At 35.7% G+C, this 26,728-nt stretch overlaps 1 protein-coding gene across 2 annotated transcripts; it reads left to right on the forward strand.

The window, feature by feature from the left end:
* Positions 1 to 694: 694 nt before the first annotated feature.
* Positions 695 to 24,780, forward strand: LOC131148615 (uncharacterized). Of its 2 annotated transcripts, XR_009135019.1 has the most exons (14): positions 695 to 1,024; positions 10,190 to 10,287; positions 12,483 to 12,565; positions 12,712 to 12,838; positions 13,638 to 13,701; positions 15,472 to 15,569; positions 15,661 to 15,745; positions 16,964 to 17,087; positions 17,518 to 17,619; positions 23,027 to 23,091; positions 23,277 to 23,358; positions 23,451 to 23,530; positions 23,600 to 23,721; positions 24,473 to 24,780. XR_009135019.1 is itself a non-coding variant. In XM_058098451.1 (13 exons), exons 1-13 carry the CDS (start codon positions 822 to 824, stop codon positions 23,655 to 23,657), a joined length of 1,269 nt encoding a protein of 422 aa, XP_057954434.1. In that variant the 5' UTR covers positions 737 to 821; the 3' UTR covers positions 23,658 to 23,829. The 2 variants fall into 2 exon arrangements, 1 of the variants encoding a protein (XP_057954434.1); XM_058098451.1 differs by lacking the exon at positions 24,473 to 24,780 and having other exon boundaries at positions 737 to 1,024; positions 23,600 to 23,829.
* The last annotated feature ends 1,948 nt before the right edge of the window (positions 24,781 to 26,728 follow it).

The following is a 26,728-nucleotide window of genomic DNA, read 5'->3' on the forward strand; positions in this document are numbered from 1 at the left end:
AATTCCTTGGAATTCTATGGTTGATTTTTAAATTCTAGGGTTTTCTTTTGAATCTTAACCTATTAGGGTTTTTCATTTGGTCAAAAAAAGAAATAAAAAAAATAAAGAGAGAAAGGTTTCCTTTTTGTAAAGAGTTGATTTTAGTATATTTCCTTTCTTTCTTTCCTTTTTTTTTTTTTTTTAGTAAGATTAGATGTGTGATTTAAGAAACTTGTATTTTGACTTTATATAATAATCCCTTTTATATTATGGTAACTTGATATAAATCTTGTTTTCCTTATTTTCATTATTTTAAAATTCATAAAAATCATTACTACTTTAATTGCTTTTCAGTAAATTCAAAATCCAAAAAACCTATAAAATTGTAGGAATGTTATTTAAAATTTCTAGGTTATTTTTCTAGGATTTTTAGAGTTTGTAGGGCCTTCTTTTCTTAAATTAGGGTTTCCAATTTTGGCAAAAATTACAAACAAGAGGAAAAGAAAAATGGAAAAAAAATCAAACATTGAGTGGAAATTTACTGCTTCAATTTTTGACATTGAATTTTAGATGATTGGTAAAAAGTTTAACTCAAAAAGATAATCTTTAATTTTTGGCAATGGAAATCGTTCATTTAGTGGTATTATATTATTATATTTACTTTTTTTATTATTAAATTTAATTTAAATAAGTAAAAAACACTTGTCATTCAAATGGTGGGCGTACGCCGTACCACGTCAGCACCAACGATAAACTGATACCAGTTCCGGCCCGAACTCGACAAAGATAAGGGGGAGAAGAGTAGGAAGCGGAGAGGAGAGAAGGAAGGCTCTGAAACAGCTATGGCGCGAGCCGCTTCAATCTATGCCAACAGAACTATCCTTGCCTGCGCCAAAGAGAGAGATTCTAAGATTCATCTTCCCCTCAAATCTCGAAAGTGTAGGGTTTTGATTCTGGGAGGTACGGGTAGAGTGGGAGGCTCCACTGCCGTCGCTCTCTCCAGCCTCTGTCCCGACCTTCAAATCGTCGTCGCCGGGAGAAACAGGTTCAATTTCTCTTTCATTTTCTTTCTTTCTTTCTTTCTTTTCCTTCGTTTGGCTTCTGAGAAAGCAAAAGAAAATGTGAGGAGTTTAGGTCCTGAATTTCGAACTTGGGTACCAGTGTCATGTTTTGTTTTAATACATTTGATTATTGAGTTATAAATCTGTGTGACCAATTCTTTTTTTTTTTTTTCTTTCAAGCATGTTGTGTCAACTGCCATAGCCTAGCGTCACGGGTCAAACTTGTTCGAAGCATTATGATTGTTTGTGACGGCTTGCATTGTGTACATGGGAGCCTAACTATCATGTAAATATAAGTATAGGTTCTATTCTTTAAGTGTATTCGTGCCCTAGTGTAAAAAGGGAGAATAACTCCTCAGTCAGTTTCGGGTTTCCTAGTGCTAGAGTTAAAATATCATATAAAGCTCCTTAGACTTTAGGGGAGTGTGACTGTTCATCAGTCATTGTAAAATTTACTAGCATTTATAAATATGTTTAGCCTGCTTGCCTTCCTTGCAGGTTGCCTATGGAGGCATTGTTAATGGATTATGTTGCTTTATTGTTTATTGCGTGATTCTCATTTACTTGCATACTTGGTCACTGCTTCTATTTACTTTGCATTTGATGGTCGTAAATGTGTTCTTGTAGTAAACTATGATATACTTTCGGTTGTCTAAGTAAGTCAAACTGCTTTAACTACTGTGACATGACCCTTCAAAAGATGTGAAGTGTTTGGTCCACTGCCCATGATAGTTGGTGTGAGAGTCTAGTTAATTGTTTTGTGAATTTGGTTGCCTTTGTATTGTGGGATTGGATGATGAATCGATAGGAGACCATGCCAACCAATACCGTGAAGCACTTGAGGCGCAGACTGAGACAACTAACAATGTGACCATGGAGATGGTCAAACTTGTTGAATGTGTTGATATATTAGAGTGATCACAAAAACATCAACATGGTTCCATTATGGAAATGTCAGAGGATTTCTATGATGCAATAGAAACTTTAGAAATTTAGATGAGTCAAGATGAACATGATGGTTTGTGCTATGGGAAATTTCAATTCTATGGGTTAGAATATGGTTCTATTATGGAAATGTCAGAGGACTTCTATGATGCATTAGAAGCTTTAGAAATTTAGATGAGTGATCTAATGTCAAGATGAACATGATGGTTTGTGCTATGGGAAATTTCAATTCTATGGGTTAGAATATGGAAGAACAAAGGTGTTAGAAACTTTGAGCATATGGAGGTGGTCCTAATGCTAAAGAGTTGGAGAACTTCTTATTTGACTTGGAAGGCTGCATATTGACCCAACAAAAACTGGCCGGAACTGGGGACTCAGCTGACTTGGGCTGACCTAGACCAAATCGGGGTTGACACTTGAGCCCAATTTTTCTGTGTTTTACCTTTTCTCCAACATTTTCCTGACCCAATTCTGCTGTTTTTATTGTTTTTATGCTCCAAAAAGCTCAGCCCAGCAGTCTTAGCCTTATAACTTATTCTTAAAATATTATTATAATATTATCATTTGGGTTCCTTTTCTTAAAAATCCACTTTCATCCTTTGTCTACATTCTTCAAGACAACTCCTCCATGCCCAGTGTTCCCAACTTTTATTCGGTTTCATCTCTTCAAAAATTCTTTTGTTCTTTCAGTTTTTTACCTCATCCAGGTTAGCTTGCTGCTTCCTCTTCTTAGGTTTCTCCTTTTCAAAAATTTGACTTGATCATGCAAGATCATGATGGCTCTTGTACATAAAGCCATAAAGTATGGTTTTACATTTTAAATCTCTATTTTTGTTTCTGATTTTTGAAAAAAAAATCTTTCATATTTGGTTTTATTTCTTTTTTAATGATCTTCATCCTTGAATTTAGGTTGATTTTTGGATCTCATTGGACTGAGAAGCTTCAAGGTAGTTGAATTTTCTCTATTTAATTTGCACATAAGTGCATATAGTAACTGCTTAGCGTGCTAAAATTATCTAGGAATTTTCTCATTATTTTTCTTCTTTTTTAAGGTTAATTTCATATTTTTTTTTGTAGTTTCAACAGCAACAACAACAACAATATAATTATTAAGTCATCCAAGTTAACTAACCAGTCTAGAACCATGACCTAATTAGACTACTGGTTTGCCTTCCGGTCTGGTTTTCAAAACATTGGATATTTGGGACATGAAAGAGAAAAATAAGGTGTTCTATTTTCTTAAGGGGATAAAATTATGGGCAAGGGTTGAACTTCATCCATAAAAAGTTCAAGACTTGCCTACTACATAGGTTAATGTTTGATTGATTATGTTGGAAAGAATTTCACACAATGTCCAAAAATAGTGGAAATAGTGGAAGGTCTTTGAAAAAGGGCAAACCTGAAAGGGGAGTCAACACCAAGGTATCAACTTAAATGGAAATTTCGCCAACTCAATCTTTCAATGTATTTAATGGTAAGGGTAAGCTGGCATGCTTCTTATGTCGAGGTCCTCACAAAATTGCTGGTTGTCCTCACGAGTCATGGCTCATAGTCTTGCAAGCTTCCATTGCGGGAGGGGCGCAAGGAGATGATGAGGATGAGGAGGAAACCTTGAGGATAGGTGCAGTGTGGTTACTTAACATGTTAAATAGGTAGGTAAAAGAATTGAAAGGTACCCAAGCGAAATGGCTAATGTTTGTGGGTCAATGGGAAGAGCACCGTGCTATGGTGGATACTAGGGCTACTCATAATTTTGTCTCACAAGTGGAAGCATGGAGACTCAACTTGAACTTGGAGAAGGACTTAGGATGCATGAAAGTTGTTAACTGCATAGCTCAACCTGCGCTCAGGGTTGCCAAGTCGGTGACTATGAAGCTTGGACAGTGGACGGGATACGTGAATTTCATAGCCATACCAATGGATGATTTCTTAGTGATACTTGGGATGGAATTCTTAATGGACACTGAGCCGGTACCGATGCTGTTTGCTAGTTCCCTTTGTCTGATGAGAGATTACCCTTGCATGGTTCAAGTCATTGTGAAGAAAGGAGGCGGTAAGAATTTCTCTCAGCTATGCAACTCAAAAAGGGTTTGAGAAGGGGTGAGCAGTCATGTCTTGCCACATTGGTGGTGAATGAAGAGATAGGCCAAGAGTGGGTGCCTACTATCATCCAAGCTATGTTGGATAAATATGAAGTCATGATGTTGGACAAGCTATCTCACAACTTGCCTCCACAATGAGGTGTAGAGCATGAGATCGAGTAGTTACAAATAGGAAATATACGCCCTTTTAAAGCATTGTTTAGAGCACTAGTGTTTTTTAAGAGGAAACATGATGGGAGTATGCGAAGGTGTGTACACTACTGTGTGCTTAACAAGGTGATTGTGTGCAACAAGTATCCCATTCCACTGATTGTTGATTTGTTTGATAAGTTAAAACATGCCAAATACTTCACCAAACCTGACGTGCGATTAGGCTATTATTAGGTGAGGATAGCAGATGGTGATGAGCCAAAGACTACTTGCAAAATGCGGTATGGGGCATATGAATTCTTAGTGATGTTGTTCGGATTGATGATGCACCAGTGAGATTCTGCATATTAATGAGTCGGGTATTTCATGAGTACATCAAAAAGTTTGTCATGGTGTACTTGGATGATATTGTTGTGTGTAGTTCCACTCTAAAGAAACATGAAAAGCATCTATGGAAGGTGCTTGACAAGTTGAAGGAGTGCATCCTTTATGTGAAGAAATGGAAGTGCTCTTTCGCTTAAAGGAGCATCAAATTCCGTGGTTAAGTGATCAAACAAGGTCATATTTGAATGAATATGGAGAAGGTAAGAGTTATTCAATATTGGAAGATCCCAATGACAGTGAAGGAGCTGCATTTTCTTGGGCGTGCCAACTACCATTGTAAGTTTGTGGAGGGAGCTAGAGGAGAATTGCCCCGTTGATAGAACTGTTGAAGAAATGTCATAGGTGGAACTCAATAGAGATGTGCTAGGGAGCCTTTGACAACTTAAAAGGAACTATAATATGAGATGTAGTACATACTCTTTTGGATATCATGAAGCCTTTTGCGGCATAGGAAAATGCATTGGACTTTGCCCTTGGTGGAGTCTTGTTGTAGGATGAGCATCCTATTGCATATAAGGGCTGTAATCTTAGTGAGGCGGAGTAAAAGTACACAGCTCAAGAAAAGGAGATTCTAGCAGTGATACATTATCTTTGTATGTACTGGCATTACTTTCTTGGGTCAAACTTTTGGTGAAAATAGATAACTTGGTTGTTTGTTATTTCTTTACACAACCTAAGTTATCAACCAAGCAGGCCCATTGGCTAGAATTCCTGACAGAGTTTGATTTCTTGTGGTGAAACATTGTCTTTGCATATGGAAACATTCCTACTTGGGTCGAAGTTCGTGGTGAAAACAAATAACTCAACTGTTAGTCTTTTTTTTACACAACCTAAGTTACCACCGAAGCAAGCCTATTGGCAAGAATTTCTAGCAGAGTTTGATTTCTCATTTGAGCACAAGGCGGGGCGGTTGAAGCGTGTCACGAATGCGCTGAGCAGGAAGGCTGAGCTTGTGGCCTTATAGATGGTAATACACTTGATAGTTAAGGTTACCATGATAATGCTAGAGCGTATTAAGGAGAACCTTGTGAAAGATCTAGTTGCCCAAAATCTTATGAAGTTGGTGTAAAAGGGCACAATGTGCAAGTTCCAGCTAGAAGACGTGTCGTTGATGACACATGGTAATCAACTCTTTGTGCCTTGAGTTGGAGACTTGAGGAAAACTACTGAGAGAGTGTTATGACACCTTATGGGCAGGCCATCCAGGATGGTGTTGCACTTTGGCATTGTTGAAGCGGAGGTCCTATTGGTCACAAATGCATGATGAGGTGGTTAAGTATACTTGAACTCGTCTCACCTACCAGCAAGACAAGGTGGAGCAGAAGAAGATCGCATGGTTTTTTGCCTCTTCAAGTACTAATGAGACTGTGGGAGAATATCTTTCTTAATTTTATCGCCAACTTGCCTAGAGTTGGAGGTGTAGGGTCTATACTCATGGTTATAGGTAGATTTTTGAATTACGGTACTTTTATACCCACATTGAGGTACTATTTGGCATAGGAGACAACATAATTATTCTTCAAGCATATCATGAAGTATTAGGGTGTTTCTAAAGAAATTGGCAATGATTGAGACTTAAAATTCACTGGTAGCTTTTGGACAAAACTTTTTTGCATCCTTGGATGACAACTTGACACCTCTTCTAGTTGTTGTCCGCAAGTAGATGAACAAACAAAGAGATTCAATGGGCTTCTAGAGGAGTACATGCTTTATGTCACTGTTAACCAAAAGAATTGGGTGTAGCTACTCAACATGATTCAATACTTTTTCAACACCCAAAGAGCTCAACAACCAATAAGAGTTTTTTAGACCTTGTAACAAGTCCGAGAGCATATATAATCAACAAAGAGAATTGATACAGAATGTGGAGATTGCATGAGCTTACTTGAAGAAAGCTTCCAGGTGGATGAAGAAGTAGGTAGATCAGATGAGAAGACAATTGCGCTTCAATATGGGTGACTTGCTACTTGTTAAGCTCCATCCAGATGAGATCAAGTCACTATGGGTCAAGATAGGAGGTTATTTTGCAAATATGAAGGACCAGTCACCATTCTGGCTAAAATCGAGAAAGCCTCTCACAAGGTTGATCCTACAACTTGGATGAATGTGCATCCCATGTTTGACTTTAGCTGCCTTAAGCCATTGAAGATCTAAGTAGAAGTTAGTCAATCAGAGCACCATTGACGACAACACAACTTGATAGAAGAGAAGTTGAAGTCATCCTTGCAGATAGAGAGTTCAAATCATCAAGGAAGAAGCGACACTAGCTCTTAATGAGGTGGAAAAGCCTTGAAGAAGAAATTAGCTAGATGTCAACAAAGACATAGAACCGTTAATGGACAAAGTTGAAGAGTACTTAGTGTCAAAGTCTACGAGGACGACAACCATATAAGTGGGGGAAGAATGTCACAAGCCAAGCTTGTTCAGGACATTGTGCTTGCCTTTGACATCTTGCCTTGTGTAATTTAGCTGGGTAACCATCAAGTAAATAGTAGTGTAGGTTTTATTAATTTTCATCTTTCTATGTTAAATTCACTAGCATTTGTACATGCATTTAGGCTACTTGCCTCCCTCGCTAAACACACGTTGCCTACAGAGGTGGTGCTAATGAATTACATTAGCTTTATTATTTATCACGTGATTCTCATTTGCTTGTGTACTTGCTTCCTTCTTCTGCATACTTTGCGTTTGATGTGTGTAAATGTGTTCTTGTGATGAATTATGATATACTTTCAGTTGACTAGTTAAGCTAAAGTGCTCTAATTAGTGTCGAACGGCCCTTCACAAGGTGTGAATTGTTGGGACTGTTGTTGTTTTTGTCCCACATTGGTAGAATACTTCCACCTTAGTATAAAAGGTTGTTTTGAATTTTTTATATTATTTGTCCCACATTGGAGAGAAGTGTTTTTTAGACTTGAGGTTGAAGCTATATAAAGAGCTCAACTCTTCATTTGTAAAACACACCTCAAAGTTGTACTTTGTCAAGAAGTAGTGGATTGATCATCGGCGCCCGAGGACGTAGGTAATTCTATACCGAACCTCGTAAATTTCTTGTCTTGTTCTTTTTACTGCTTTATTATTAGTTTCTACATTGCTTTAATTTCTTTTATATTCAATAGCAATAGTCGTAGTATTGGTGTTTGGCATAAGTGGGGTGCCTGGCACAACAACTGTGACATAATACGAAAGTAAGAAATTGTTTTCTATCCATAGATGAACTTTTATATGTATAAAAATTCACCCAACTCAAGTCAGCAACAAAATAAGAAACAAATTGAAATAATAGATCCATCCCAAGCATCAAAACATTTTGGAATAAAGAATTTATCTTTTTAGTCTGGGTGTAATGTTTTGAATTGATCAATTCAGTAGACAAATGAATGACACTGAGAAACATAAGAAAAGTATAGTGCATGAACATCCAAACACATCTTCATAATTGTTTTTTTTTTTTTTTTGGTATCTTCTTTATTAGCTCCAGTTTGTGAATGGTATCTTGTTGTTTCTTGAGGATAGTGTCGCTAAATTTTGTAAGGTCATTACCTTGCTAAAAATCTCTGAGAAGATCTCATGTTTAATAATCAACTTGTCTAAGAGTGGGGTGTTTGGTATCTATTGGGGTGTTAGGGATTTAGAAAACTTCAAAACAAGAAAAAGCAACGAGTTTAAGTTTATGTTCTTAATTCTTAATTGGAAAGATTACCTGATCTTGATTGTATATTAAAAAGATATTTAGTGCCTAACATGGGAAAGTCTTTTCCTAAGAGTGGATTATTTATCGTTTTTAATGAATCCTAACTATCTTTTGTTCCATAATGGAATGGAGATGAATGTGTGCAGGGGATTATGTTTCCCTTGAGTGGATGTTTTCTTATCTTGGTCTCCCTCTTCGGGGCAATCCAAATTCCTCGGCTTTCGGGGACCTTGTGATTGAGAGGGTGGGTAGGGGATTGGTGGGTTAGTAGAGGGCATATTGTCTCTTCTGGGTCATGTCACACATATTTCTTTTCTCTTTTTAGAGCGTGCTAGAATGCTGCCAGGGCTCTACAAAAGTTGATGCATGATTTTCTTTGGTCTGGATCAAGTAAGAGAGGGTATCTCGTTAGTTGGGAGATTGTCAGAAAAACTCAAATTCGAGGTGGGATTGGGGCTTCGCAATGTGGTTTCTAGAAGCATCTCCCTAATTGGGAAATGGTTGTGGAAGTTTTTCTTTGGAAGCGAACTCCTATTTCACAAGGTGATCAATCGTAAATATGTGTTCCATCCAAATGGGTGGGAGACTAAGGGGAGTGGAATTATTTCTCAAGTGTGCCCCTTGAAGTTCGTGTCCCAGGTAAGCGTATCACTTCTTTCCTTCTCTCACCCATTTCAAAGTGGCTAACGGGAACATGGTCTGTTTTTGGGAGGATGTTTGGGTGGGTGAGGATTCTTTGGAGTTGAAAGTGTCTCAGTTTTAAAGCTTTCTTCTTTCCAAATGCACCTATGAGTCATTCTTTTCTATAGGGGGATCTCTTTCATGGGGTTTTCACTTTTTCATGGATCTCGATGAAAGCAAGGCTGAGAGAGTTTGGGAGGTGATTCTTCAGGGCTGTTTTCTTCAATATATTTTCTCAAAAACTCCTTCCCACTACTTTTTCCCTTGGAGCCACATCATTTGGAAGGCTAAGGTCCCTTCAAAGATTCAGACCTTTTGGTCTGTGACTCTAGAATAGAAGCCCCGACATGTATCTCAATCTTGACATGTGCTTGATGTGCGGCAAGTCCAACGAAATGAAGGCTCATCTTTTCCTACATTATAAGGTGGCATCCTATCTTTGGAATACTCTTCTCTCTTACCTCAGAGAAGCTTGGGTGGTGCTATAGAATGTGAGAGATCTCTTGCTCATTAGTTATTGGGGTTTTGGCTCAAGCAGAAAGGTATCTGTTTTATGGTTCAGTGCAGCTTTCTCTGTTTATTATGACATACAATAGTTTTCTTGGCCTCTTTTTGGGCCCCTTATATTGTTCTTCTTTTGGGTTTTGTGTGTGTGTGTGTGTGTGGAGGGGGGGGGGGGGGACTCTTGCTGTCCGAACGTCAATGGAATCGGAGGGTAGCTCTATTGTAATCTCGTTGGCTGTTGATGATTGTTCTTTGAGGATAATTTGCCCTCATGGTTCTTAATAAGATTTTCTCTTATCTAGAAAAATGAAAATTTACAAGAAGGTTGAAATGGTTGAGAATCCAATTGAAAAATTGTTAAAATGGCTCAAAATTGAGAAGTTAAGCCAGAAACACCAAATTTATACTTGCAGTTGGTTCTTTCTAGGTATTTTTATTGGCAAGTTATTATTTGCAAAGGGCATTTTAGAGAACAATCAAAACATGATTTTAAATTATCTTTTGGGATTTAGAAAGGGGAAACGAAATGCCAAAGGACAGACTGTGCAGGAACCATGCTGTCTTTGGGTAGGGAATTGATTCTATGATTTCATATTCATACTGTGATCATGGATCTGTAATGTTCTTGACATTTATTCAGCCACTTACTAATTCAGACATTAAATTGCATGAATTGTGTCATATGGCAGGGAAAAAGGTGCTGCCATGGTGTCTACTCTTGGGGAGAACTCTGAGTTTGCTGAAGTCAACATTAATAATGCAAAGGCATTGGAAGCAGCTTTAAATGGTAGTTGGGTTCTTTGACAAATTGTGAAATCATTTCAATGCTGTGGGTAAAGCTTTTGAGAATTAAGTCACCACTAAAAGTTTTTGATCATTGAACTGTTCATTGTGAGCTCATGCTGATTACTCTTACCCTATGTTTGGGAGCTTGGAGTATGGACCTTGGATTTACATTTATGTGGATTTAGAAAATGCCATGGAAAGTTGCATAGATTTCATCTCAATTCGAAAAAAAGAAAAAGAAAAAAGAATCAATGCTCCCAAACATAACCTTGCTGTTTTGTTATAGTATTAAATTTCTTAATGATAGGAAGTAATCACATTCAGATATTTTTTGAAAATGTGTGCATTCAATTCTGCAGAACTGCTATTTCTCTCTCATACCACTCTTTGTCAGGTTTGAAAAGAATATAATGTGGAATTTTGAGGAAATGTATCTCCTAAATTCAGTTTAACATTTTATCCTGTTTTCACATGCATGCAGTGAACCTATCTATTTACATTTACGAAATATAGTTGCTAATGGAAAGGACTATTGTTGTCCAGTGGATATTTAGAATAAGACTTTCTTGTTCAAACCAAAAATAAAAATGACGGAAGTTTTGCCCCACACATGTTGGATTTGTCATTCGTGTCTTAAACATAGCAAGTGCAGATGTTGGGACGAAGCAAAAACCTTAACTTTCACTGTTTTGGTGATTCCCACATGCAATTGTGTACCAGTTATGTGACCTGTTGAATTTTATTTTCCATTTATACTCTTACTTATTTTAAGTTTATACAATTCACTTACAGACATATGTTGCAACATTGTCATAATATCGACCAAAATTGTGGTTGTTCTTGACTTTTGGGATTTGCAGTTCATCCTTCTTTGTATTATAACTCCTTTCCTTCTATGTCTATCCTCTGTATCTATAAATAAGAATATTTGTATTGTGTGAATTGTGCAAGTGAAGTGAGTGAGCGAGGAGTGTGAGAGTGCTGAAGGTGAGAGAGAGAAAAGCGTGAGAAGAGTTGAGTTGAGCGTGTGTCTCCTCCTCTTGTTTTTCTCCCAGGTTATAGTATATTTGGTGTGCTCCGTGGGCGTAGGTCAGATTAAAACGAACTACGTAAATCTGGTGTTTTTATTTTGTGTGCTTATTTTGCTTGTGTATGTGATTATTGTTCCCAGATCCCTAACAGATACTGCATCTTCTTGATTGCTCTTTTGTATTATTGATTTTTAACCATCACATCTTGATCATACTTTCACTATTCATTGCATTTCCTTTAACATATAACCCCCAAAATGCACTTGTCAAGAAAAGAAGGGTTCTGTGTAGGGCTGGGCGTAGTTTGGTCTGAACCAAGCCCCTCAAACTGTAATTGAACCAAAATTTTGATTTTCCAAAAAATGTGAACCGTAACCAAACCATTTTAAATGATTAACTAAAATTCAGTTAACCAATTTTTAGGCCAATATCCAGTGGTTAACCAAACCAAACCGTTAGATCCAAATCAAAATTTTAAAGCCACTACAAGTTGATATTTTTTTTGTAAATTTTACAATTCAAACATTAAAATTTGAGCATCAATAAGATTTTAATTTTTAAATTTTAAATTAGCTTCCTCCATAAACTTAAAAAAAAAAAATCCAAGTTAACAAAACCCACAATCCAAATTTTAATTCTAAAAAAATAACATAAAAACAACCAACCAAAGTTTTAAGTTGTTATTAAAAGACAAAAACTTAAATATAAATCATTAAAAAATATATAATATAATTACATATTATATATATATATAACATATTGGTTTGATTTGGTTAACAGCAGTTATTGAATGGGCCGAACTGAAGCCAAACCGTTAATCCAAAAAATTGAAAATTGTGAACCAAAACCCAACTGAAAGAATGGTTAACTGATTTTTTGGTTCAGTTTGGTTTGGCTTGGTTTTGCGGTTTGATTCGGTTTATTGTTTTTCATGCCCACCCCTAGTTATGTGGCAAGATTCTAGACACTGTGGCAATATATGGTGACAATATAACATTTCTTAAAAAATAATTATGGCTGTGTCCCTGAGAAATCAGAGCATGATTCTTATCCTAGCTGCAGGATATCAATTTTCTACGAATTAATTAAAAAAAGAAAGTAACTGCATTAACTTTGTGAACTAGGGGATAACCTTTATTCTCAAACTACTTCAGTTCCTGTGCAGATGTGGATCTTGTTATTCATGCTGCAGGCCCTTTCCAACAAGCAGGGAAGTGTACTGTACTGGAAGCTGCCATACATACAAAGGTGAGGAAAAGGTAACTATAGTTCCATTCATTCTATCTCTAAATTTTCTGATTTTTTTATTGTGAGTGGTAGTTACTCATTATTTATAAAGATTTTTATTGAGAATATTTATCCTTGTATTAATGAATCTTCCTGTGCTCCAATAGACAGCATATATTGATGTATGTGATGATACAAGCTATGCATGGTGTGCAAAATCCTTCCATGATGAAGCACTGGCTGCAAATATTCCAGCAGTGACAACTTGTGGCATCTACCCTGGAGTGAGCAATGGTGCTATTTTACACATCATTTTTTAGAACTTTTACACCTTTCTAGCACTTATATTTAGATACATGAGTTAAGAAATAAAGCAAAACTAAAATAATAATGAACCAAAATAAAACCTAGCAATTGAATTATTAAAATCGTCTAAAATTTATAGTTATCAGTGTTTTGGTACCACTGGCATACAATGATATGTGTTGAATGGTTTGAAAGGCTTGGTTCCATCATAAACAGACATCTCTCACGCATAGTGGTACACAATAAATTTACTGGGATATACATGGCTAATAATTGTTGTTATTTCACTAGATCTACATTTTAGATATGTGGTTTTGTATCATTGTATGATGAAATCAAGCCCACGAGGCCTCTAGTCATTATATTTTCCATCCATGGAAGAAATTTTTTCCTAAAGATGTCAGTCATTTTGTGAAGTTCTTTGGGTACCTGATGACCTGTTTAGCACAGTTTAGCCTCGTCCCAATTACTTGGATTTTGGAATCCGTACCTGAATTTTTCTTATTTGTAGTTTTTCTCCATGGTTTCTTGTTAGCTGCCACCCTTGTTTAAGCTTCCTTCATTTGAATGTAAAGCTACAGAAGCGTGATTCAGATTTGCATTAAATCTTCCTTTATTTGAACTTGAGGCTACAGTAACATGATTTCGGATTTGCATTCAGTTTGGAAGTGAAGCCAAACTACTCTTCTCTGGAAAAGCGAAAAAAGAGCCTCCTATTTGAAAAATATTGTGCTTCACTTCTAGCTCTAATTATAATCCTTCCTTCCATAACCATGGTTCATGACAGTGATGGCAGCAGAATTGATCCGTGCCGCAAGAAATGAAAGTGAGAGGCAGCCTGAGAGGCTAAGGTAATCATTTCTACCTGCTGAACTTGGTTCTGAGGCTCATGCCAAATTGTTTATCAGCATTGACCATGAATGAGTGAACTTTCACTGTTACTCTTAACCCAACAACAATGAAAAAATTTGAAAAAAGAGAACTTCAAATGGTAAAATAAGTATACAAATTTCCTCTTTCTTTTCTTTTCCATTTGTTCACCCTTTGTATTGTCAATTCCAGCTTGATCTTCCAGTGAAAAATGTCATGCTGCTTTAGGCTTTTGGCTTCCCATTTCTTGAAATCTTTGCTTTTTGTTGAAAAATTTGGAAATTAACAATGTGATTGAAAAGTTCTGTTGGAAATGATTAAGTTGTTTTAGTTTTATGTCCTTTTCTTTTGTTTTGGTAAATTCAACATAATGAGATACAGCGTCAGAATCAAACTACCCTAGCAGCGAGGGTAAATAGTATAATTGTATGCGGTTGGATTATGCAACTTAGTATTGTTAACAAATCAATGAAGTTGATTGATTTCTTGTTTGGAAGCAGAAATCTAGTTATTTGTATTTTGCACGTCACATTTCAACAGTGGAACTTGATATAAGGAAGAGCATCAAAGGAAGGCTACATATGAATACTTAAATGAGTTATTAAAGGGCTGTTTGGTGTCTTTGCTGTTTCTGTTTTTTGTTTTTTGTTTCTGTTTCTCCACAGTGAAAAAATAGATTGTAAAAGCCCATTTGTTTTTGTTGTCAGCTTTCTGTTTCTTTGTCGGTTTTCAGCTGTATGCCAAAAAGTTGAAAAGCAGATTTTATGGTTTTCAATAGTTTTGGCAACCAGTTGCAAGAAATTTTAATATCCAGAAATAGTTTTTTGGATTAAATTATTCATTTATAAACTTTTAAATTAAAATCAAAACTATTAAAATAAAAGTATGCACAAATTTCAAACAAAAATAATAAAGCCAATTACAAAATACTTTTACTATTTTTCTGTCATGTCCAATAAAATTTTTATTGTAAAGCAAAATTTGAAAGTAGAACAAATAACCAAAATAGTTATAATAAATTTTATTTTTATGATAGTAATTTTTTTAATTTGTATTATTTGTAATTTTATTATTTTAATCATATTTTTATAAAATTTTGATTTAAAGATGAAAATGAGAAATTTTTTTAATTAGATTTTTAATTTTTATTAGTTTTATAAATTTTAACCAAATAGGTTGCTGATTTCTAGTTTTTAGTTTCTGTTTTTCGTTTTTGGTTTTCATTTTTGGTTTTTGTTTCCCTAATTTTACACAGTGATACCAAATGACTCCAAGTCATCAATAAATTTTTCTTAGGGGAAGACTACATTTTATTTTTTCCATTTTATTTTTTCCTTTTTGAGTCTTTGGCCTTCAAAGATTCTTCCTCCTACATAGTGCTGCTCGTCAGCCAAGTTGTCTTAGGTTGCTCATGAATATGAGGATTTCAACTAACACGCCTTTGTACTAATTATCACATGATGGTGCTTATTCTGGTTTTTCTCTTATTCTGGTTTTTCTTGTATAAGCTTAAGCTTGGGTCAATGCTTTATCATTCCTAGTCTAGTTATCTGCCTTACTATCCTTTTTTTTTTTTTGTTTCCCTTTTTTGAGACCAATATGGCTCCATAAATCATTGATAACCTCATTGCTTCTTGTATAACTTTTGACATGTGACCAAGGAACTGTATAACAGTTTTCTTTGTCTTTTTGATTTTGTTTTGTTTCCTTAGCAGATTGAAGGAACTTATATACTAATATGCCCTTCTCAGATTCTACTACTACACAGCTGGCACTGGTGGTGCGGGTCCAACAATATTAGCCACTAGTTTTTTGCTTCTTGGAGAGGATGTTATTGCATATAGAAAAGGTCAGTTTCACTTTCAAATTTACACATTTCAGTTAAAATTTAATGAGTATTGTGCTATGATGGTAATCGTGATAATGTACCCTTTGATCAGGAGAAAAAGTCAAACTAAAGCCTTACAGTGGAATGCTCAACATCGACTTTGGAAAAGGGATTAGAAAGAGAGATGTTTACCTGTTGTAAGTTCTGTAAGGAAGGAGTTGGTCTCAAAGCAGTCATATTTTAATGCTTATGTAACACTTAGCAACAAAATAATATCTTGCACCTCATAATACCTTGAGGGGTATTCATGTACATATTTATATATAAGAACACAGGTCCATGCCCCTAAAGGAATCCTAGACAATTATTACAGCCATTTTTCATAAAAAACATCATTAAATTTTGTAAATGTTATAATTTCCTGACATTCCAAACTGGATAGAGAAACTTTTTAGCATGACCTTTTAGATAAGATTTTAAAATTATATCCAAAATTTTTCATTTTATGTATTTCTAGGACATGAGAGAATGTTAACAAAGAGATTCAAATAATTCATCTTTAACTTCCAAACTGGTTAGAGAAACTTCTTAGCATGACCTTTTAGATAAGATTTTAAAATTATATCCAATTCATCTTTAACTTCCAAACTGGTTAGAGAAACTTCTTAGCATGGCCTTTCAGATAAGATCTTAAAATTATATCCAAAATATTTAGTTTTATGTATTGTTAGGACATGAGAGAATGTTAACAAAGAGATTCAAATATTTCATCTTTAACCATGTTTTTATTGATTTTTATACTCTATCTACTAAAGGGATGCTAACATTACCACCAAAGATAGCACTGCTACTTGGTAGAAGGATCCATATTCTTCGCCCATACACACATTTCTCAACTTAACCACTTGTCATTTTGAGAATCTAATTTCCAATGCCATAATTGATACCGGACTCAAGTGTCTGCATTTTTCTTATGAATTATGATAAGGGAGATTCCAGTATCCAGAGAAGTCTTTCCTTGTGCTGCCATTGATTATGGCTTGTGATAGAGTCTGAAAACATAAGAAAGAATTGAGACCCAATAGAACGTGAATTTTAGAAGAAGCCATGGCAATTGCCTGTCAGAAATTCCCTACACCTACTGCATTGCCTAATAGAAGGAAAAGGAGAGGAAAAAGTTAAAATAAAGTTGTAGTTTCATGGATTTCTGCTTTCACCATGTTTATGCAACTTTCAGTGACTAAGGGATTGGACTTGAATTTACATTTCAGTTAAATAATTTTCAAATGAAGTCCACTCAGAGATTCGCAGTTTTTATTTCTTTTATCTTTTTCTTTTTCTGCTCGAACTGAAATCTTTGATACCTTTTTTCCCTCTTCAGAAGTAATATTTGCTTAGCGGAACCCTGTTTTCAGGAATTTACCGGAAGTAAAAAGTGCTCATGAAATCCTAGGAATACCCACTGTCAGTGCTCGATTTGGCACTGCACCTTTCTTTTGGAATTGGGGAATGGCCGCTCTGACAAGTTTTCTTCCTGCGGTATGCTCTTGTGTTTCTGTCAATTGTTTACCTTCCAGTCATAGATTCTGGTGCTACTGATATTAGCCATGACATAGGACTTAGTTTAGAATTTATCAGAAAGTTGGGAATTTTATCTGTTTTCGTCAAGGTATATAAGTTGCCCTAGACAGCTGACCAAGCATAGGATTTAGTCTCCTCTGGGACTATGATCACAAGGCCGTAGAAAATATCTATCTGCATAAACGTCTATTAAAATTTTCTTATTTTATATCTGTGATAGGATTCGTGGTTTAATCTGCGTCTAAACATGCTTTGTTGAAGATTATCTCAGAGCTAAGAGACAAATGATTAATAATTTAAATTTGATTACTTAGAATAAATAGAGCTAGTGAAGCTACTGCACTTTTTGTTTGCCTCTTGCCTCTGTTATATTGAATCAACTGTGCAGGAATTTCTGAGAGACAGAGCCAAGGTCCATCAGTTAGTTCAATTGTTTAACCCTCTAGTCCGGGTGATTGATGGCATTGCTGGAGAGCGCGTGTCAATGAGGGTGAGATACTAAATCAACTTTCAGTTTGCATGCCCAAAATTGTTTCCTTTTTTCCTATGACATTTCATACAAAATGTTATGTTAGAGGTTATTTATGTCTTTTAGTATTATTATTAAGTGTGTTAGTATGTTAATTAGTGAGAGTTAGTAAGGGTATTATTGTGATTAGAATGTGTATAATTTGTATTATAAATAAAGGGAGCAACCTATCTTCAAGTTAGGTCATTCATTTTAATCAAACCTTAACATGGTATTAGAGCGTGATCCAACCTAAACCCTATCCCCTCAGCTGTCACCAGAAAACACCATTCCCATGGTTGTCCTTCCCAAATACACCTCCACCCTACATTATTTCACAAAACCAACCATACACCCATAAATAGAACCCCTGCCCCCCAAGCCTAACCCCACAAAACCACATCGCTGGAGGTGCCCCCATGTGCCCCTGCATGCTGGCCAAATGCCAGTAGAGCCAACCCCACGTGCCAGTGCGTGAGTGAATTTCCGGCCACCTTTATATATATATATATATATATATATATTTTTTTTTTTTCTCCTTTTCCATGTTCTGATTCCTTCTTTAGAAAATATTATCAAGCTATTAGGTCTGTTTTTTGCTAAAAAATTCAATCTTTTTCGACCATGCACTCGTAGTATTCCGTTAATCTCGGTTCAGGGTTTGTGAAGGCTTCTTTATGAGTTTCTTGGAGCAGTGGCAGATTTCTATGTTCAGTTGTGAGGCTGTGGCAGTGCTATATCTGTCGGTGAGTCGTTCACCTTGTCCATGGTTGTGTCGGTGCTTCACATAGTATTGTACCTTTTAGTGTTGATTGTTCTTCTGGTTTGACATTGGTGTGGTTGTTGATTTGTGAAGGTTGGGATGGAATCTATGAATCCCAAAAATTTGTTTCCTACATCACTGCCACAAATAAAGACTCAAAAGTGGGATGGAAAGAACTATGTTCAATGGTATAAACCTGTTTGGGTTTATTTAGCAGGATTAGGAAAATATGACCATTTACTTCAATTTGATCCTTTTGATGAGAAGAAAAAAGATGTGTGGGTTCAAGAAGATGCCTTAATTGTTTCCCTCTTATGGAATTCGATGGAGCCACAGATTGCACATATGTGTATGCATCTATATACGTGCAAAGAGATTTGGGATTTTGTCAAACTTCTATACTAAAGTAACATTACACGTATGTATGATTTATCCGAGGAACACTTTCAATTACAACAAGGAGATAGGAGTATTGCAGATTATTTTGGAGAAATGAAGCATATTCATGAGGAGCTTAACTTCATGCAACCGATAACTGCTGATGTTCGTGAGATCCAAAAGCAGAGGGAGCAGATGACAGTTCTTCTTGTTCTAGCAGGCTTGAGACCTGAGTTTGAGGCAGTCCAGTCCCATATACTTAGTAGTGCCAAGCTGCCATCATTGCCGAGGTTTATTCTCGTGTCTTTTGTGTTTTTTTTAGCATGCATTCTCCTACTCTTGTATTTGGCTCTAAGAGGATAGCCTTTGCTACACAGGTAATTCTAGTTTTCTACCAAACAATTGCTAAAGTCATGGAGATGGTTCGAGTGGTCGTAGTGGTAGAGACAGACAAGGTAGAGGTACTCCTTGCAAGTGCACTTATTATGGATGGAGTAATCATATTATTGAGCAGTGTTGGGATCTTTGCGGTAGAACTTCAAGTGTTGCCAATGCAGTCACCACCGACTTCACACCTTTGGGGGCAGCCAATGCAGCCACCACCAACTCCTCATCTTTGGGGCTGAGTGGGGGGCAACGTATTTGTATCCATATCAGAGGAAGAGTATTCCAAGTTCCAATAGTATCAAGTGTCACGACAAGCTTCTCTTCCATTGCATCTCTTGCCCAAACAGGTAATCCCATAGTATGCTTGTCATTTGGTACTTCTCATCCTAGTCCTTGGGTCATAGACTCCATTGCCACTGATCATATCATAGGTATACCTAGCTTTTTTTCCACTCTTTAATATCTTGTAAATTTACATTGTGTTACTTTTGTTGATGGATCCACCACTACAGTCAAAGGAATTGGGACTGTAAATCCCACTTCTTATAGTTTTCTTCCTTCGGTTTTATATATCCCCAAATTTCCTCTCAGCCTTATGTCCGTTAGCAAAATTACTAAGTCCATGAATTGTTTAGCGACATTCTTCCCTGATTCTGTAGTTATTCAAGATTTGAAGATGAGGAAGATGATTGGTGGAGGGTGTGAAGCTGGTGGACTTTATCACTTTGAGTTGCTATCTCCTTCTACCGCTTGCACTATTGCTGCCACACCTTTCCAAATTCATTGTTGCCTTGATCATCCTTCATTGGAAAAGTTAAAATGTCTTGTTTCTAGTTTGAGTTTTGTCTCTAGTCTCAATTGTGAGTCTTTTCAATTGGGAAAGCACCATTGTGTTCCTTTCACTTCTCGAGTCAATAAACAGGCTACAAGCCCTTTCTATGTTAGTTCATCTGTTATAAGTTATTTTATGTATTTTGTGCCTTTTGTTCTGAAATAAAATTAATTTGGCTTGCCAGTTCGAATACTTCGAGGTGATAATGCTAAAGAGTATTTCAGTGCACAATTCACTACTTATATGACTCAGTTTGGTATTGTTCATAAATCATGTGCCCACACTCCTTAACAAAATGGGGTTGCAAAGAGGAAAAATAGACATCTTCTTGGAATCACACACACCTTACTTTATCAAATGCATGTACCTAAAGTGTTTGGAGTGAAAAATAGACATCTTCTTGGAATCACTCGCACCTTACTTTATCAAATTCATGTACCTAAAGTGTTTTGGAGTGATGTTGTACTTATTGCTTGTCATATGATCAATAGAATGTCATCCTCTGTTCTAGTGGTAGAATTCCTTACTCCATTCTCTTTCCTAATTCACCTTTATTTTCTCTCCCTCCTCGTATATTTGGGTGTATGTCCTTTGTTCATAAACTAACTCCTGGCGTGGATAAGTTGGATCCTCGTTCTACAAAATGTGTCTTTTTGGGCCACTTATATACTCAAAGGGATATTGATGTTAGTCCTGTGTTGCATCGCTTTTTGTTTCTGCCGATGTTACCTTCTTTGAGTCTACACCTTACTACACCCAATGATTGAGTGTTTCTGGACTCATTGAGTCTCTTCCTTTGCCTAATCATCCAAGTTCTACTTTGCTGTTCTTGCCTAACCAACCATTTGAGCCTCTAAGTAGTCGATTCCTTCTCATCGTCTTGATCATCCAAATTTGCAGGTGTATTCATGGTGGTGGCTCTAAGGAAGAGAGTCCCCTCTAGCTTCTACTATCACGCCTTTGGTTTTCTTTTCTAATGATTATATTCCCTATTATGTTGATCCTTCTATTGCTGTTTGGAAAGGTAAAAGCACATGTATTCAACATCCCATTTCCAACTATGTTTGTTATGACTCCTTATCACCCTCCTATTATTGTTTTGTTACAGCTCTATAATCTATTACCCTTCCTAAATATATTTCAAAATCCTTAGCCCATTCCAGGTGGAGGGATGCTATGGTTGAAGAGATGAATGCTTTACATGACACTAGTACTTGGTCTTGGCACCTCTTTCTCCTGACAAGTCTGTGGTTGGTTGTCACTAGGCTTGCATTGTGAAATTCAACGTTGATGGTTCTGTGGCTCGTCTAAAGGCTCGTATTGTTGCTTAGGGATACACTTTGGTGTATGGTCCGGAATATTCTGATACTTTTTCTTCAATGTCAAACTTACATCAGTATGTCTCTTCATCTCCTTGGCTACTACTTGTCACTGGCCTCTGCATTAGTTAGATGTGAAAAATGCCTTCTTGCATGATGACCTTAAGGAGGAGGTTTATATGGAGTAACCACCTAGGTTTGTTGCTTAGGAGAGTTAGGCTTAGTGTTTCGAGTTAAGAAGGCTTTATGTGGTTATGGTTTAAAACAGTCTCCAAGAGCATGATTTTGTCGTTTTAGTGCTAGAGTACTTGAATTTGGTCTTCGATGGCGTGTTGTGGATTATTCCACGTTTTATTGTCATACTTCATCTAGTAGGATTTACAAGTGATGATGATAAAGGTAAAAGTCTTAAACTTTTTCTATAGACTAAGTTTAGACCAGAGATTTAGGACCATTGAAATACTTCTTAGGTATATAAATATCTAGATCTCGTACAAGAATTGTTTTGTCACAGAGGAAGTATGTTCTTGGTCTATTGGATGAAACTGGATTGTTAGGATCTAAACTGGTCAATACACCCATGGATCCTAGCAGCAAGTTAGTGACGAATATGAGTGATTTGCTACTAATCCTGGACAGTATCGGAGACTTGTCGGAAAGTTGAGTTATCTCACAGTCACTCACTCGGCCAGATATATCTTTTGCAACCAATGTTGTGAGTTAATTTCTAGATTTTTTGAGGACAAGTCATTGGGACGTAGTAATTCGCATCTTGAGATATCTCAAAGGTGCACCCAAGAGAGGTCTTTTATATCGTGATCAGGGTCACTCTTATATACATAGACATACAGATGCAAATTGGGCTAGGTTGCCTTTCGGCCGGAGATCCACAACTAGGTACAATATCTTGGTTGGTGGTAATTTGGTCTCTTGGAAGAGTAAGAAACAAATTGTGGTGGCAAGGTCAAGTGTTGAATCAGAGTATAGAGCTATGGCTCACCCTGGTTGTGAACTTGTCTGGTTGAAGAACATGTTGGAAGAATTAGGTATTTTCTCATTCTCAGCTTATGAAGTTGATGTGTGACAATCAAGTTGCTCTTCATATTTTTTCCACACTTTCATGAGCAGACGAAGCACATTAAAGTTGGTTGCCACTTTGTTCGAGAGAAACTTGTGTAGAAGCTCATTACTATGCTTATGTGAGTCGGATATGCAACTTGCTGATTTGTTTACTAAAGCGTTAGAGTGGGGGGGGGGGGGGGTGCTTGTATTAGATTCATTTGTAAGCCCCAGCTTGAGGGAGTATGTTAGATGTTATTTATGCCTTTTAGTATTATTATTATTATTAAGTGTGTTAATTAGTGAGAGTTATTAAGTGTATTATTGTTATTAGAATGTATTTAATTTATATTATAAATAGAGGGAGAGACATATCTTCAAGCTTGATCATTCATTTTAATCAAATCTTAACATGTTATAATGGATGGTGTGAAATTTTAGTGAAACTGCAGTCTGCATCTGTTATCCGTTCAATCAACTTGCTCCTTTTTTTTTTTTTTTGGGAGAATAATTCTTCTAGTTTTCCTCGCTTTTCCAGCTGCAGGGGTAGATTGGCTTGGTGCAACTAAATTCTATTATTTTTTTATGCTTGATACCATATTGCATTATATTGTTTCCTTGAAGGTTTAACTGTATTTTTTTTTTGGATAGGTTGATTTAGAATGCTCAGATGGGCGTTATACAGTGGGTTTATTCAGTCATAAAAGACTTTCAATGTAAGTCCTTTTCATTGAAACTCTGCTCAGTCTCCTTTCTACACTGTTTGGCTCCAAAATGCCCTTTTAACCTTTCAGGCGCGTACTGCTTAGAGAAGCATGAAATACCAACTGGATAACCACAGAAGTGAAGTTTACCAAACGCTTTAAATTAGACATAATGTTTCCTGGATTGTATCTTTCAGATCAGTGGGAAATGCAGTGGCTGCATTTGCACTCGCAGTCCTTGAAGGAAGTACAAAACCTGGCGTTTGGTTTCCAGAGGAGGTACAGATTACAACGAATGATTTATGGCAGAAAACTTCCCTTTATATATATATATATATAAATGTCACAAACCCTTCTATACATGCATGTAGCCCGCAGGAATTGCAGTCGAGGCAAGGGAAGTTCTTCTCAAACGTGCAGCCCAAGGGACATTCAATTTTGTCATGAACAAGTAAGACTAATCAAGAAATGGGGCTTCCCTTAATTTTAATGAAAATTCATCTAGTATTACTTTCAACAGGCCTCCATGGATGGTGGAAACAAATCCAAAAGAGCTTATGTTTGGAATATATTTTTGAGGAAACGAGTGCATCTCCGAAGCAGATGAAGCCATGCTTCAGACTACACCTATAGTTTGCAGGGGTAAGTTTCAACTTCTCAGCACAATGTAATCAAGCTTGTTGTTGTGCAAGTGATTATAAACATTATGAAAAATCATCTTCATAGTTGAATGCCGTATGGTTGGAGGATGATTGTTTGGTCACACAGGCAGACACACATGCGCGCGCGCGCACACACACACACAATTACATATCTAGTGGGGAAATTATAGAATGATTCTGAAAAATGAAACCAAGCAATATAGGACAATTGTGGAAATATTTATTTGTATAGAAATTATATTTTTAAAAATATTGAGTTGTACCGAACACAGGGCTCTGTGTGTGTGTGTGTGTGTTTGTGTAAATTTACCTTTTTCCGAAGTAGTAGGAAAAATATTTTTTATCCCAAACTTTTTATAGTATATATATACAATATGAGTAATTTAAATATATATAGATATATAATTTTATTTAAATTACTCAAGTATTACGACTATAATGATGTTATTATATATTTTTTTAAAAATGTATTAGTGAGGACCTGAGTTTACAACCTGCACACACTTCATAAGCTCCCTTTACGGTTGACAAGTATCATTCACATCACATTTACTGGATGAGAATTTGAGGTAAAAAAACATATTAAAGTGAAGGACAACTTGGATTTTGTTCTGAAAACTATTGTTCTTGTTATCCATGCCAGCCGGGAGGAGCCCATCCATTTGTCTTTATTTTCCATCTTCAATCATTATCACACTGCATTCATAATGTGACAAGTTTGATTGTATTAGAATGACAAGAGGCAGAGTACCATGCACTTCTTGAGATCAGTAGTCAGCAGAATAATCATTTTTCTCTGGAAAGGCAGCAGAATTCCAAGCGGCCGGATCTCTACCCTTCGAACGGAATTTATAATTTTAACATGTAGTAAATTCACTGACTTGTTTCTCTTTCAAGTAAATAGAAGGGTCTTTTGGTTGCATAGTCATTGCAATGGAGCGCTGTACCGTATGTATAGTTTCTGTATGAGGATGATTGCCGCCTTGGGGTTTGTTTTTCATTTTAAAAATATTAGTTGAAGAGCTAAAGTTGATGGTACTATACTGATGTGGGCAAATATATATGTAGGCACAACGGTCTCTTAATTATCAACCATTGATTTAAAATTTTTTTAAAACAACTTATTCATAATTTGAAAAAAAAAATTTCAGAGAAAATACAAGAAAAATTGATTTTCATTTATTTTTTTAGGGGATCATTTATCTTGTAAGAATTGTAAAGTTATTAAAGGTGAAAGTTTGGCTACATAGCATAGAGTCCAAGAGCATGATTGTATAGTATGACATTAGATAGATGCAAATATTGCTTGGAATAAAATGGCTTTATGTGATATCAAAGGAAGCCATCGATAGCAAAAGAGGTTTTATGTGAGATCAAAGGAAGATACTCGAGTAAGAGGTTTTATGTGAGATCAAAGGAAGATACTCGAGTAGTAAAAAAAGTTGGGAAGTCTAAAAAATCTTTAAGACGAAAAGAAATGAGTATAAAATGTGGTAAGATTGTAGAAATAGAAAATCTTGAAAAATATACAGAGGTGACAAAAAATGTAAAAAATATTATTAATGAAGTTAAACTTGGAACTTATGATACTTTATATACTAGACTAGATGTAAAAGGAGAAAAAAATCATTTAGACTTGTTAGAGTTAGAGAAAGAAAATGTAAAAATTTTGGCAATGTAAAATGTATGAAGGACAAGAATGATAATGTTTTAGTTAGAGAAAAAGACATAAAAGAGAGGTGGTGAAGATATTATAATAAGTTGTTTAATGAAACCAAAATGAAAGATTGAACTTGGTAGTGACAAATGAGAAGTCTAAAAAATAAAATATTTATTCGTAAAATTAAAGTTTCTGAAGTTAAGATGACATTAAAAAAGATAAAAAGTAGGAAATCTATATGACCAAATAAAATACCAATTAAATAATCTATTTAACACTATTATAAAAATAAAGAAAATGTCAGAAGAATGGAGGAAGAGTATATTAGTACCTTTATACAAAAACAAATGTGATATTCAAAACTATAATTACTATCATGCAATTAAGATTATTAGTCATATGATGAAATTATGGAAAAAGATAATTGAACATATAACAAGACCAGAAACGAGGATTTCAAAAAATCAAATAAGTTTTATATTTGGGAGATCTACAACTGAAACTATTCATCTTTTAAGAAGTTTAATGGAAAAGTTTCGGGAAAAGAAGAGAGATTTGCATAAGAATTTTATTGACATAGAGAAAACATATGATAATTCATATAGAAAAGTTATTTGGTGGGTCTTAGAAAAGAAGAGGGTATATAGTAGATATATTGAGGTCATTAAAGATATATATGATAAAGTAGTGACTAGCGTTAGAACTGTAAGAGGGGAACATAGAGATTTCGAATTACAATAGGTGTACATTAAGGTTCTACTTTGAGTCCTTATCTGTTTACTTTAGTGATTGATGAACTTATTAGAAATATCAAAAATGAGATCCTTTGGTATATGTTGTTTGTAGATGATATCAAGTTGATTGATGATAGTAGGAGCTGAGTAAATTTAAGCTAGAACTTTAGAAATCTACATTAGAGTTTAAAGGGTTTAGGATAAGTAGAAACGAGACAAAATATATGAAACGTAATTTCAATAATATAAGGAGTAGCATTGGAGAGAAGATTATTCTTGATAATTAAGAGATTAATATCACTAATAGATTTTGATATCTTGGATCTATTGTGTAAGTGGAAGGGGAAATTGAAGAAGATATAGTACACAAGTTGGGTGAAATGGAGGAGTGCGTCAAGTGTATTGTGTGATAGTAGAATTTTCTTAAAATTAAAAAAAAAAAGTTTTATAAGATGGTTATAAGGCCATCTATGCATTTTATGGTTTAGAATGTTGGGCAACTAGAAAACAACATATACAAAAAGTAAAGTTGTTGAAATGCAAATGTTAAAGTGGATGAGTGGTATAACTTTATAATATAAAGTATGAAATAA

Source organism: Malania oleifera, chromosome 2, assembly GCF_029873635.1.
Source record: "Malania oleifera isolate guangnan ecotype guangnan chromosome 2, ASM2987363v1, whole genome shotgun sequence".
Taxonomy (NCBI): Eukaryota; Viridiplantae; Streptophyta; class Magnoliopsida; order Santalales; family Ximeniaceae; genus Malania; species Malania oleifera.